This window comes from Ptychodera flava, chromosome 17 (assembly GCF_041260155.1).
Source record: "Ptychodera flava strain L36383 chromosome 17, AS_Pfla_20210202, whole genome shotgun sequence".
Taxonomy (NCBI): domain Eukaryota; kingdom Metazoa; phylum Hemichordata; class Enteropneusta; family Ptychoderidae; genus Ptychodera; species Ptychodera flava.
Window position 1 is genome coordinate 2,388,612 of NC_091944.1, and position 13,751 is coordinate 2,402,362.

General features: G+C 39.2%; 2 protein-coding genes across 5 annotated transcripts in view; both read left to right on the plus strand.

Annotated features, from left to right (window-relative positions):
- LOC139115135 (uncharacterized) overlaps positions 1 to 13,751 on the plus strand; it is a 133,248-nt gene that overhangs the window by 58,213 nt on the left and 61,284 nt on the right. For 3 of the 4 annotated variants that reach the window (XM_070677041.1, XM_070677038.1, XM_070677040.1), the window contains exon 2: positions 13,411 to 13,572. In XM_070677041.1, coding sequence (XP_070533142.1) covers positions 13,411 to 13,572 — 162 coding nt within the window. Of the gene's footprint in view, positions 1 to 4,334; positions 4,638 to 11,260; positions 11,402 to 11,878; positions 12,034 to 12,335; positions 12,489 to 13,410; positions 13,573 to 13,751 lie in introns of those variants that run through there. The other variant, XM_070677039.1, reaches the window with a different exon arrangement.
- LOC139115133 (zinc finger MYM-type protein 1-like) lies at positions 5,989 to 9,855 on the plus strand. The gene is made up of 9 exons (XM_070677035.1): positions 5,989 to 6,128; positions 6,544 to 6,799; positions 6,989 to 7,286; positions 7,418 to 7,618; positions 7,757 to 7,878; positions 7,984 to 8,150; positions 8,259 to 8,467; positions 8,595 to 9,039; positions 9,249 to 9,855. The coding sequence occupies exons 2-8, from the start codon at positions 6,642 to 6,644 to the stop codon at positions 9,003 to 9,005; spliced, it is 1,566 nt and encodes a 521-aa protein (XP_070533136.1). The 5' UTR covers positions 5,989 to 6,128; positions 6,544 to 6,641; the 3' UTR covers positions 9,006 to 9,039; positions 9,249 to 9,855.

The window sequence follows — 13,751 nt, forward strand, 5'->3', positions numbered from 1 at the left end:
GAAAGTCTACGTAGTGACCCGCAGCAGTGACCAAAACGAAGGCACGGCAATTCCTAGGGGCATTACGGATGACATCAAGGAAGCACAGCAGAATGACCCTGAGTTACAGTATGTGTACGAGTGGGCTTACGGTGGGACTGAACCCAGCGAGGGCGAATTGAAACTGTCGAGCCCAGCAACTAAGCACTACTGGATCAATAGGAGATGTTCTTCATCACAGAAGGTGTACTGTGGAGGGAAGGAATGAAGAAGGGGAAAAACAACTGGTCATCCCGGCCTCACTGAAATCGGAGGTCATAGACCTGAACCATTCTATCCCCTCAGCAGGACACCAGGGTGTGCAAAGAACACTCTCCAGAATCAAACTGAGGTATTACTGGCACAGAATGTCGGATGATGTAAGAAATTTCATAGCCGGCTGCCCGAAGTGTAACAAGAACAAGAAGCCTCGACAGTACTCCAAGTTCGAAATGGTCAAATTCCATGCCGGATCTCCAATGGAACGGGTGCACCTCGACTTTTTGGGACCACTGCCAAAGACTAAAAATGGAAATGAACACATCCTGATGATGGTAGACCAGTTCACCAAGTGGGTGGAATGTATACCACTCCCATCTCAGGAGGCAGAGGTCACAGCCCAGGCGGCAGTTAATGAGTTTTTCGCCCGTTTCGGATGTCCGTTTGAAGTGTTCACCGACCAAGGTAGGAACTTCGAGAGCCAGCTCTTCGCGGCAGTTTGTGACCTCTTACACATTCACAAACGTAGAACAACGCCGTATAGACCGTCAGCGAACGGACAAGTGGAACGCTATAACCGTACGCTGATGAACGCGGTTAGATGCTACGTTGGAAATTTGCAGAATGATTGGGATATCAACCTGTCTCAAATCGCAGCAGCCATGCGAGCATCCGTGAACCGCAGTACCGGCTATACGGCCAACAGACTGATGCTCGGGAGGGAAGTAAACCTGCCCTCAGAGCTGATGTACAGCCAACCATCTGCCAGTTCAGCCGAAGACCTCGGGCAATATGTACAGAACCTGGAACAAACCCTGAAGACCGCACACGAAATTGCACGCAAGACTCTCAAGACCAACCAGGAGAGGATGAAGCGCGATTACGACCTTAGAGTCACACCAAGGCATATAACCTTGGCGACCGCGTCTACATTTTGGACACAGCCACAATCAGGGGAAATGTAGAAAGCTTAGTCCTCCCTGGAAAGGCCCCGGAATCGTGGTGGGGAAACTGACGCCATACCTGTATAGGGTCAAGATCAGACGGCAGGAAAGCGTGGTCCACCACGATAGGAGAGCTGTGTAGGGACAACGTTCTACCGGATTGGATCCAGAAATATCAGGAGGCTGGTAGGAAAGGCCGCAGTAATCAGGTCGGTTCGGGAGGGAGAGTGTATTGCGTGTGCGGGAAGCCAGATGATGGAAAATTGATGCTACAGTGCGATGCGTGCTTCGATTGGTTCCACGCAATGTGTGTAGGAATTGATACCTCTAGAAAAACGTATCGTGGTAAGTTCATCTGCCCACAGTGCACCAATTTCAAAGATCACTAACCTGTTCTCTTTCTGGTTCTTTTCAGCGTGTCAATCAATACACATAGCTACACCAAGGAATTGACTGACCTTGCCCGGTGTACTGGAGAGGGACTCGTGCCTAAGAGGGGACTTACAGGCCCCAGAGGGTACGTGTTCTGAAGATCAACCAGTACACAACCACCCATCTAACGGGGAGCTACCTCGGTAACGCCCCTAGTGACGGGAGCAACACCAGTGGGAAATATTCCAGCTGGAACGATGTAGAAGAAAAACAACCCATCCAAGAAGGGGAGCTACCTTACCTTTGTAGCGCCCTCAGTGACGGGAGCAACACCGGTGGGAAATATTCTCGCCCGTAAGATAGAAGAAAACAACTGCTATCCCTTTCTCTCTGTTCTTTTTGTTTGTTCGTTTTTGTTTCCTTCCAGGTCGTGGATGCGGGTCCCACCTGTCTGATAAAACGGGGAGGAGTGTAGTGTGAACAGCGCCCCCAACTGCCCCTGTTGGTTGCTAGGGGATACTGCCGACCCCCCGCAGAGTCAGCGTCCTGGGACCATGTGATCTCCGCATCGGAACACGCCAGAACGACTATTACCGCCATACGAACCACATCTACAGCTCTACGCTACGATAACATATATCTATCTTACTCACTGAGAAGCCAGATATCCGACTGTCTGAACAGACGCATTATTCCTGTTCTGGAGAGTCATCTGCTCTAGCTTAAGGTGAGTACTTATATTCACACGGCTATCACTTCAATCGCACTGATCATATGCATATGTATTAGGTTTGCACGCAAAGAAAATATAAACATCTATTGGGCAGTTCTGCTCGGAAATGTTCAACACTACCTGTTATTAGCAGTTTGTAGAGCCATATTCTAAGGCAAATTCTTAAATTGATTCATTTTAAATGCATCAGTGGACTTTTTTGATTTATCAGTCAAAGCCGACTTAAGTTGATCCAACTCTATCTAGCCACGCCAATGGCACCTGCTGAAGAGCACACAAAATGATGACCATGAAAAAGTATGCAAATTGTGAATTCTGGGCTACATTAATGCTAGTTATAAGTTGTAAAAAGTTGACAATACCAATATAAGGAAGGATAAAATATTCCATCAACGTTTTAATCGCTGAAATTTTTGGTGAAATAATGGTAAATTTGGTAAAATTAAAATAATTCCATCAAGTCACACATTTTTCATTTAAATTAGTCTTAACTGTACAAAGTTTTACTTTTTAGTGTTATTTTACAATGAGAATATGAAATTTAGAAAATCAAGCATGGTGACCCCTATCTTTTTTCATCAATATTTGATACTTATATGCTAGAAATTAAAAATCTCTGATAACTTTCTAGTCTCCTGGTCTTCCATGTGTTGCTTTCTGGCCTGATCTTGTGACAGTGTACAAATATGTTTCACCGGCATGAGTGTCACATTACCCGAACTGCTCTTCAGCTACTTCATAGTCAGAGCTTTCTCTGTCAATACTACTGAAATGTACAGTAACAGTGACACTGCCTGTAGGCAGTAGCAGGGCAGTGGCTGTATTAACTTTGACAATATTTTTGTTCAGTTTATACAAGTGCATTCTTGTTCTACTCCCTACAGCATGTTGAACTGTCCAGTATTCAGCTTGCCAACACAGCCTGTGAATATATACCCAGTATTTGAATCATTGACAAATACTGTCATTCTTTACTCTAATTCAATTATCACCCAATATTCCTATATGCAGGCTTTTGTCGACAAACTGAATAATATGTGTTTCAGCATACTGTAGGGAGACAGCAAGAAACTGTTTTTGATGTATTGCATAGAACTATTGAAAAACTTAGCTTCTGCCCCAATACTATGCCTACTTCTCTGCTATAATTTATGATTATTACTAACATTAGAACAATTGGATGACATTAATATGTTATTAAATTTAATCGTAAAGAAAAGGGACCAAAAAATTTTCAGGCCCCCCCCCCATTTAGGTAGAGCAAAACTGTCAAGTCCCCACTCTACTACCCCGAAATTTTCGAATCCCCCTGAATTCTTCCAGTCCCCCTAACTGTTTGTTGTGAACGCGGCCTTATGAGTATGAATTGTGAAACCCTGAGTGATCCACTGCAGCAAGACTCTTCACGAAACTTGTCGTACACCTAAAACAGCGCCCCCTTCTCTCAAAGAACAATTTACTTCAAGAACAGGCTGGACACACAAGAAACTAATATCATCCCTAAATATATGCCACATGAAATGACATCTTTGAAGGTGGCAAAATTTGTGTGTCATTTATCGCTCTAAAAATGTAGTTATTTGACATTGAATGACTAATCACAACATTAATAAAGTTCAAGATTTGTTAGTTACATTATTAATATATATTTTAGGATTCCTTTACGGGAAACTTTTTATTTACATGGTTAAGTAAGTAACCCTCTCAAATGACTTCCTGTGGACTTTTTGATCCATATATTTATCTCATAGTCCAACGTATTAATTGTGAAATGTTGCACCCATTGATAGTCATAAATTCATCAATCTTTTAAGAATTTTCTTTTATCATGCCGAAAATATTATGGATTTACTGAATTTTGAAGAGTTAAAAGTGACAGCTAGCCAAAAAGTGACAATGAAGTGACACAATTAAAAGGTGGATTCATTCATTGAGACTTGATAATAACCATTGAATTCGATTGAGTGAAATGAAAGTTCGATTCTTGATTCTAATTTATTAAAATATCGTAATTGAATACATGAATGGCTTAGAAAAGTGATACATTATTACTCCGCTAATTTATGTTTTACAGACCTTAATGTATACTTTTTTGTTTGTTTGTTGTTTGTTTGTTTTCGATTTTTTGGACCACTATCAGTCTGCCTATTTTATGAAAACTTAGCATACTTCATCTATTGTATATTTTTTATCAGGGGTCTTATCTCATCTGACAGGAAGCGGACTTCCAGCTTTGCAAGTTTATCAAAGACAACAGAATCCTTCAACCCACTCGATTTCATCAAATTATGAAAGGGAGAATGATTTGTTCAATGCAAGACAGACATACTTCCAACAGCAAAGTACTTATGGTAAGTAATGATATGCTGTAACTTCAAAGAGCAATGAAACTCATCGAATCTAGTCAGATAATAAAATTTGTAAAAAAGACAATTTTATTTAGGGCCTGTAGCTGGGTTAAGGCGTTAGCATCAACGTTCCTACTGCTTGTCATTCCAAAAATATTCTTATTGCCTCTTGAGACTAATCCGCTAATGTTAAGAAAGCAGATAGGTGCAAACCTTTTGCTTTTTGGATGTTTCGTCCTCAGTTTTGGAAAGCCCCAAACAATCGAGCCAAAGTAAAGTCCTCTTTAGTATCCAAAATCATAGCTTTTCAACAATACAGTGATTGAAATTCGAATCATTTAGGGATGAGACCGGATGTTGAAAAGCCGTCGTACATGACGACAAGGTAATTAGAATAATATGTTAATATGGTAGTTCTTACCTCAAGTTATCACTTAGCAAATTGAATAACACAACTCTAAAAGGACTTAAAAAGGACTCAAATCACTTTTATGTGTAATATTAACAAATACTTACGTTAACACAAAGGAATTGAGCATTGCCATTTTAAAGCCGACTTTTGATTTCATATCATGTTCGGCACTGCTGTATGCACGAAAATAAAAGTACAACTTTACTCGTCATTTTTTGCAATTCACAAGTTGTGTACAAGCTAGGGACACGCCCTCTATTTTACGTCTTCAACAGCGGTTTCATCTAATCCAATAGGAACAGGAAGTCAAGCTGCTTCACAGCAAGATTATCATATCCAACACTATCCTGCAAACCAAAGTGTTCCATCCAATTACGAACGTCGGAGTGATTCCTTCAATACACGACGTGGTAACTTACCATTACAAATAACACAAGGTAAAATAATATACACACGTCTATAAAAATATTGATTCTCATAGGTGCTGTCATTGCAATTTACTAGTCACAGCATTCATTGGTGAATAGAGTTAACGTAACAGTTGAATTACAATGCAACACAGTGTTCTCCCCAGAAAAAGTCACAGAGTATCGGCTAATTAGCATAAATTTACATAACAATAAGTCATGATTATTTTAATTAATTATTTCGTTAAAATTTTTGAAAAAAATTAAACCTGAAGATTATATATTGTACAGTGTTCTCCCTGAATAAGGTAACAGGGGCGTGGCGCCCTCTTGTAAATTCCGAGCGCCCCCTTGCCACAAATGAAAGACAATTTAATTTTTTCCAAATAAAACAATAAAATTTACGCAAAAATAAAGATGTCAGTGATTTACAGGCAGTACACAAGCGTGTGAGTCGATCGTGCGGACTGCCATCGTAGTTCTCATGGATCTTGCAAATCTCGCGAGTTTGTGATGTCATCCGAGATCATAAGACCATGTGCAACGCTAGGCAGCCGTCGACGGCAGCCATTTTGCAGCCGCATAACACAGACAGTACGCTGACCTCAAGTTGACATGCCAAGGAAGCGTGAAGGTAACCAAGGTCAGCAGAGTGTACTGAAGTTTTTCAAGAAGGTTAGTATTTCCTCGGTCGAGCGACCGTGGTATTTCGCTTGTATATTTCCTCCCAAGCTATAAAACAACGTATTTTTTTCAGACTCGGACCGGACGGTGTATATCACTCAGACTGAGGATGCATGAGTGTGTTCTCTTGCATTAGGACATCGATGAATATGTCTATCGCTATTTTTTCGTTTTCAAAAAAGTTACTTTTCATTGAAACGTTCAGGTGAAAGAAAGATAGAGTGAAGATGACTTTGAGATCGTCCGGATATTGCAAATCACTGCGGTTGTTTTTGTAGCTCTGTGACTGATTGCTAGTGTATAGTTGTTTAGCTACCAAACGTGTCAGTCTATGTAACAAATGCGAAACACCGGGTCTTAATTATACTTTCTTTTCACATATTGCCATTTCTCTTACGTTAACTAGGACTCAAATCGTAAAAATGGAAACTCTAACTCAAAATTGGAACTGACGTACAGGAAGAGTCATGCCCCAACGACGCAGACGATAACTATGGCTGTTCAATGCGAGATGTTGACACCCCTTGTGCACTGTCAGCTGCAATATCAGGCGAAACACGAGAAGGGTGCTCCAATTCTATATGCACGACTGTTCCTGGCGAGACAATTAGCTCTGATGAACTTCAGAAAAGGAAGGATAAATTCCATGATAAGTTTACAAGGTAAATTGTGTAAAATAAAAATAAACCTAAACATTCTTGAGTTTTTTATGTCAAAGTATTTCCATGGTGGAGGGACTGTGTTTGTTCCTTCCACTTCCAGTTGCAGTTTTCATTGCCTGGACAGCCATAAACAATGATAGGAATGCAATTTTAATTGCCCATTAATTTCATATTTCAAAACATCAACAGGAAATCCGGACACAAAGTAGGCTGGCAGGAAAGATGGAAAAGTGAATATAAGTGGATAATTCCTGTCAGCAATGATAAGGGAAATATTGTAGGAATGTTATGTGACCTTTGTAAGCGCCATAGTGTTAGACAGAAAAATGGAGAATGGACGTGGTCCGTAGTCCCAGCAACCTATCTGAGGCGAGACAAGATAGTAGGTCATCTGGAAGGAGAACAGCATTTCAAGGCCATGATAGCAGAAATGGATAGTTTGAATAGTTTAGTGGATGGAGGTATCCAACAGTCTTTGCAGTTTCAGGTTAGCTAGTATTCAAATTTTGCTGCCAACATATGTTCTTACTAAGTATTAGATTATGAATTAACATTGTTTTAAAAGAGTAATAAAAATTGCAAAGTTGTTGTACATTTTATTGATTTTATTTTTTGTAGATTGAACTGAACAAGGAAGCACTTAAAACTGCCATGAAGAGTTTGTATTGGCTCATCAAGAAAGAAGTTCCCCATACAAGTAACTACAGATCGCTCTTAGACTTTGCCAAGTCCCACTTAGGCTGTGATATCCTGAAGCATTTGGATAAAGGTGGTAATGCGCATTATACCAGTGAGAGGATAATTCAAGAACTTGTTCAGGTGAGGAATGATCATTACACCAGCACTCAAATTGTTACATGTATGGCCCTTAAATTTCATGGTTTTGATGACACAACATACCGGTAATGTATTTTCATTAACACTGTCTAATAAAAGTGTTCTTGTTATTTCTTGCAGGTGATGGCTGATCAGATATCTCGTGAACAGATGAACAAGTTGAATGGTAGTTTATACATTGGTTTGATGTGTGACGAGTCCACTGATATTTCTGTTACAAAGGAGTTGGTTCTGTATGGCAGGTAATCACTTGTTAATGATTGCTCATCTTGATTATTTTAAAGTAGTTGCAATCAAATCAGTTATTGCCAATTGTGCCAATTGTGTGTAATTTTTAATCCTTTCAGATATACAGACAAAGGTGTAGTGGGCAGTTGTTTTCTGGAAATCATACCAATCAAGGATGGAACTGCTGTTACCATAACTTCAGCCATACAGCATTGGTTAGAGAAAAATAAAATTGGGATTCAGAAAGTGATGGGGTTTGGTTCAGATGGTGCTGCTTGTATGGTAGGTGAGTGATAGTCTGTGATACTTGTTGAGTCTATTGAATTTCTTTCCTCTTGCTTAATCCTGTTTGTAAGTAACAACTAAGCCTGTGAAAAATTATCTCTAATTCTAGGCAGAAAAGGTGGTGTTGCAACTCTACTGGCCAAAGAAAACCCTATGATGATATCAATACATTGCATTGCCCATCGTCTTAGTTTGGCTGTGAGTCAGGCTGCTGGTCGTGTAAACCTTCTGAGAGATTCCTTCAAGCCTAATCTGTCAGAATTATTCAGATTTTATGACTACTCAGGTGTCCGAATGGCAAAGCTTCATGACATACAGGTGAGCTTAATGTATTGTATTTAAGCAATTAAACTTACCTCGTAATGTGTTAAAATTCAAATAATTTTTCTTTACTTTGTCATTAAATAAAATTGGGTAACTGTTTTCTTGGACAATTAATTTTCAGGAAATATTGGACGTTGCTCAATTGACACTCAAGGAGGCTAAAGATACAAGATGGCTGAGTCATGATCTGGCCTGTAAAGCCCTCTTCAACTCTCTCCCTGCAGTCATCACCAGCTTGGAGTATGAAGCCAGACAGAATGCAACAGCAGCAGGTTTAGCAACCTGGATAAAAAAGTACAGCACCTTGGCAACTTTATACCTTTTGTGTGATTTGCTACCCCATCTTTCAGCTCTGAGCAAGTGCTTTCAGCATCACCAAGTGGACTTGCAACAGATCAACATTCATATTGCTGTCAAAATTGAAGTTGTTTCTTCTATGAAAGACACTGTTATTCCAGATTCACGCCTCTCCCAGCTTGATGATGACATAACTGGTAGACTGGTACCTTGTCATTACTCATGCCTCAGATGACGCCAAGGAGAGATGGAGAGTTGAAGTTCAGAGGGTAATTTTTTAGTTAAAATATATGAAGTAAATTATTTAAAGTTTATTTGACACAGCCTGTGGATTATAGTGATGACAATAAAAACATGAGAATGGGCTGTGGCCTTGGACTACACATACTACAAGAAAATGTACATTCAAAAACAAAACTGCTTGTAATTATGGCTAATTTCAAATAATTTACTGTGATTTTCTTATATTCATTTTCAGCCATTTGTTGAAAACCTAATTTCAAACTTGGAGGATAGGTTTTCTATGACACCTCTCCTGAGTGCATTTGGTATTTTTGAGCCAGCCAGTTTACCAGACCCTGTACCTGATGACTATGGGATATCATCATTGCGGTGCCTGATGGATCATTTTGGTAGAGCTGATGGTGTTGTGACCTGTGATGTACGCGATGAGTGGATAGGACTGAGACAGTACTTGAAAACCAACAAAACTTTGTCCAGGAATGATCTAATGCAGAACTTACAATCTAACCCTACAATGATGGATCTGTACCCTAATTTGCTCAAATTAGCCAGTGTCATGATGATTGTTCCAGTCAGCACAGCTGACTGTGAACGAGCCTTTTCAACTATGAAACGTGTCAAAACTCGGCTCCGGAGTCAAATGAAAAACAGTACATTAAATCATTGTCTGAGAATCTCAATTGATGGACCAGATGTTGACAATTTTGACTTTGAAACTGCAGTAATGCAATGGGGAAGTCTCAAAAACAGGCGACTGCTTCTTAAATGAGTTACTGAGTTGTGTGATAGGAACATGAAATAAACTGGAACTGGAATAAAAGTGTATGTGAATGCTGTCTCTGATTTCTTTTCCTTTTGAGTTTTTTATACACAGAAAATCTGAAAAAAATACTCTCCAAGTGCCACCAAATAACACCATTTTAACCTCTATTTTTCAAAAGCTCCAACGGCAGGAGGGGGGACACCCCCCTCCTGACCTCCCCCCCGCGACCGCTTGCGCGGTCGCATTGTGGTGCTACGCACCACACCTAAGCCCTCTTGTAAAAAATTTCTGGGGAGAACACTGTTGTATAGTGTCATTTCCTCTGTGTTCGTGTTGAACTGTACGTATTCCGAAGGACTTGGGGAGTCTAATCACAAACCAGCATCTTAGGGTGTCTACCTTTGTGACGCAGCAATATGGCCTGTCAATATGTCGGCTGCAGTGTGGTTGTTTGGATGCCGTCGATATTTCTTGTCAAACTTTGAGACTTAAAATGCCACATTTATCCATTTTATGTTGTTTTGGACCAAAAAACGATGAATTCTTTGAACAAAAGGTTTGTAAATGGCTGGTTTGTATATTATCATTGACGGAAAGACGGTGTGCACGTATCGCTCAATTGAGAGTACAGCGTACGCGTGTAATAGTAATTGACAGACAAGAGACACTGACACTTCAGAGATGTCGTTATGCTTTACCACTGAATTTCCGAGGCCCTACAACCTTGATTTACTTCTTCAGTTACAAATTAATAGTGACTGTAGGCCCTAGAGTTTATTTTAGCATGTCTGCCACAGGAAACAAACTTGTCAACGGTCGATGGTTTGTGTTTACAGTAATTCAAACCTAGCTGCCCGGATGCAGCTGTCAACATTCTTGATAAAGTTACGGACGACCATCTGTCTGTTACCAAATGTCGATCCCTTTGTCCCATATGCAACATCAAATCACGTTTGACACCTTTTTTATAAACTTGTGAAGTACACTTTTTGTCCGTCACTGACAATAAACTTGCTGGTGCACGGTAATCAGCTACCCATTAGCAGGTCATTTGTACACGGCGGTTGGTTCAAATAGGGTATCGGATAGCGTATCGGCCATTGTGAAAGTGTATCGGCCAAAATTAAAGCGTATCGGCCCCGATACGCTAAAACCCTCTGGGGAGAACACTGCAACATAGCTGTGATTAAATTGACACTCACTATAGATCATTCCTTTGACGTTAAAGCAACAAAAAGTACCCCATACACTGGTTGCAAAAAGAGGCTGTCAATTTCATTAAAATGAATTTTATATGCAGACCATCCCTTGTGGATGTTTTTTCTCAGCTAGTGTCAATCATAGTCTCGTCTCTAAATAGTATTTATTTGACTGATTACATCCTTGAGAAATCGGAGGTGACTCCAATGTTTCATTTTGTGATCCAATCAAAGTCCATACCAATTTAGCAATATACTTAACAATAGTTGTTTATATTTTTAAAGAGTATTCACGCAATCCCATCAGAAGTGGAGTTCAAGCTGTGCCAGATCACATCAGACAAGTTCAAACCCAAACGACTCCATTACATAATGAAAGCCTGGGTAATTCGTCCAATACACGGCAGTCAGGACAAATGCCTCATGGTAAGGCAATGTGCATAGTACAAGTCATGGTACTTATAGATAAGCTTGTGCTTGTCATTTTGCTAGTTGGTGAATGAAGTTTGTATAAATAACAATTGAGTTTTAAGATGTTTGAAATTGCTGGCATCCTTGGTGTCACTGCTAATCGTTACAAACAAAAAAAATAGCTAATAATTTGATAAATCATTAGGCATGGACATACGCACAGTCAGATCTCCAGCTGTTCTCGTTTTATCTTTCTATTTGGATTTTTTTCAAAGCAGAATTAAACAGAAACAATGGGGAACATTTTCAGTCTATTTTTGTCGCAATGACATGTACACTAGTTTTCACTGCCAGTTCTGGTTGTTTTCAAACAGAAACAAATGACCGAGCAAATAATTCGTGCGACCTAGTTATGAACAAATAGGGGATCGGTCCCGATACGTAAATTGCATAAAAACTGAAGATACTTCCTGCATTGTAATTATTTAACAGGGATTTCATCAGATCCAACAGGAACGAGATCTCAAACAGAGCCAGATTATCAAATACAACACTATTCTTCAAACCAAAGGCTTCCAGCAAGTTATGAAAGTCAGTGTGATTGTTCAATATACACCAGTCTTACTTACCACCACAAATTACAGACGGTAAGATAATGTACATAGCACTATTCATTATACTTAAGATGTCATTTCGATTTTGAAAACAAGTCATGGAACTGCCTGCTTAATAAGATTGATTAGTAAATAACAATGGTACCAAGGAACGTAACCAAGATTAAGTTGTAAGCGTCAAATATTTTACTGCCAATCGTTGCGAAATGGATGTCTTCTTATTTGAGAAATATCAACAGTCAGCCTTTTCGTAGGAAACGATTGCCATATTCTAGTTCGTCACTTTTATGAAAAATTAGGATACATCTGCTATTGTATTTTTACGTCAATTTCAGGTGATTCATCGGGAAGAGAAATTCAAGCTTGGCAAGATTATCAAAGACAGCGCTATTCTGCAACCCACAGACTCCAATCCCATTATGAATGTCAGAGCAATTCTTTCAATACATGTGTACCACAGCCTTACTTGCCTCAACAAATTACACAAGGTATAAGATAATGTACATCATAAAAACCTTGATAAAAACTCGACACAGATAGTTTTTATGCTAGGGATTTTCTGTCTTGTTTCAAGAGTCAAGTATAACAGCATCATATAGATTCCAAAAACTAAGTTGAATTGATTATTAAAACGGTTTATCAAGATTAACTGTGAATTATGTAATTTGAACGATGTTGCTGGCGAATTTGAAAGTGTTAATCAATCAGTGATATAATGCAGTTCTCATTTTATGGAAACTTGGAGATACTTTTTTATTGTACATTTTTTACAGGATTCTCATCTGATCCAACGGGAAGAGGAAATCAAGCTGGGCAATATTATCAAGGACAACACTATCAAGCAACCCAAGGGCTGCCATCTCAATTTGAAAATGAGATTCCTTCGTTAAATTTAGAAATGAATAACTTACAAATCACACAAGGTAGAATAATGTACATAATAAATTCACGATACTCAGTATATTGTCAATGTAGTTTGCAATACCGATCATACTACTCAGTTGAGAGCAAACTTTTTTATCAATAATAGGGTAAAGTTTTTTAGCGTTTAAAGTGTTAAGAACTGTTCATTCAAAAATGGGTAAACTTCCCCCTTTCAGAAGGAATATGTAATCAACATTAACTTAAATTCTATGTCAACTTCATAACGATTACTTGACTGTAGAAACCCAACACAGGATTAGACCCGAGGTAGTTTTCATTTACATTGAAAAGAGTGTTCCTGAGATAACATTTTTTCTTGCATAAAAACTTTAACAATTGAGACTATGATATGCAGACCCATCCTAAGAGCGACGGTCTTGTAATTTGTAATAGTTGTCAAAAAGTGTGCCATGAAGAAAGACGAAAACTCTTTGCTCAGATAATGCAGCCTCCTCAAACTGTATACCATCATTGTATATTTTGCAGGGATGTCATCACATCCAACTCAAACGGGAAGAGAAATTCAAGCTATACATAGTTATCAAGGACAACGCTATTCTGTTGCCGAGACGATTTCATCGATAGCTGAAAGTGACATTGATTCGCTGAATTCAAGGCAATCTGACTGGTCTACACAAATGACGCAAGGTAAATGTAGATCGTTAAATCATTACGAGATTCTCTTTCAGTTTGTCATGTCAATGATACATGTGTGTAAATTAGTTTTATTTTATTAGCGAGTTGAAAGTAGGTACAGTTGCTGATATAGGAAATCGTAATGCTGATCTTTTTTAAAACACGATCTTATTATCAGCATTAAGTAATGG

What these genes read in the sequence shown, in the direction of transcription:
- LOC139115133 (XM_070677035.1), top strand. Translation starts at nt 6,642, where the DNA reads ATGCGAGATGTTGACACCCCTTGTGCACTGTCAGCTGCAATATCAGGC. An exon ending in AACAGTCTTTGCAGTTTCAG is followed by an intron (nt 7,287 to 7,417) that starts GTTAGCTAGTAT and finishes TATTTTTTGTAG; the next exon opens with ATTGAACTGAACAAGGAAGC. An exon ending in TGGTGCTGCTTGTATGGTAG is followed by an intron (nt 8,151 to 8,258) that starts GTGAGTGATAGT and finishes CTCTAATTCTAG; the next exon opens with GCAGAAAAGGTGGTGTTGCA.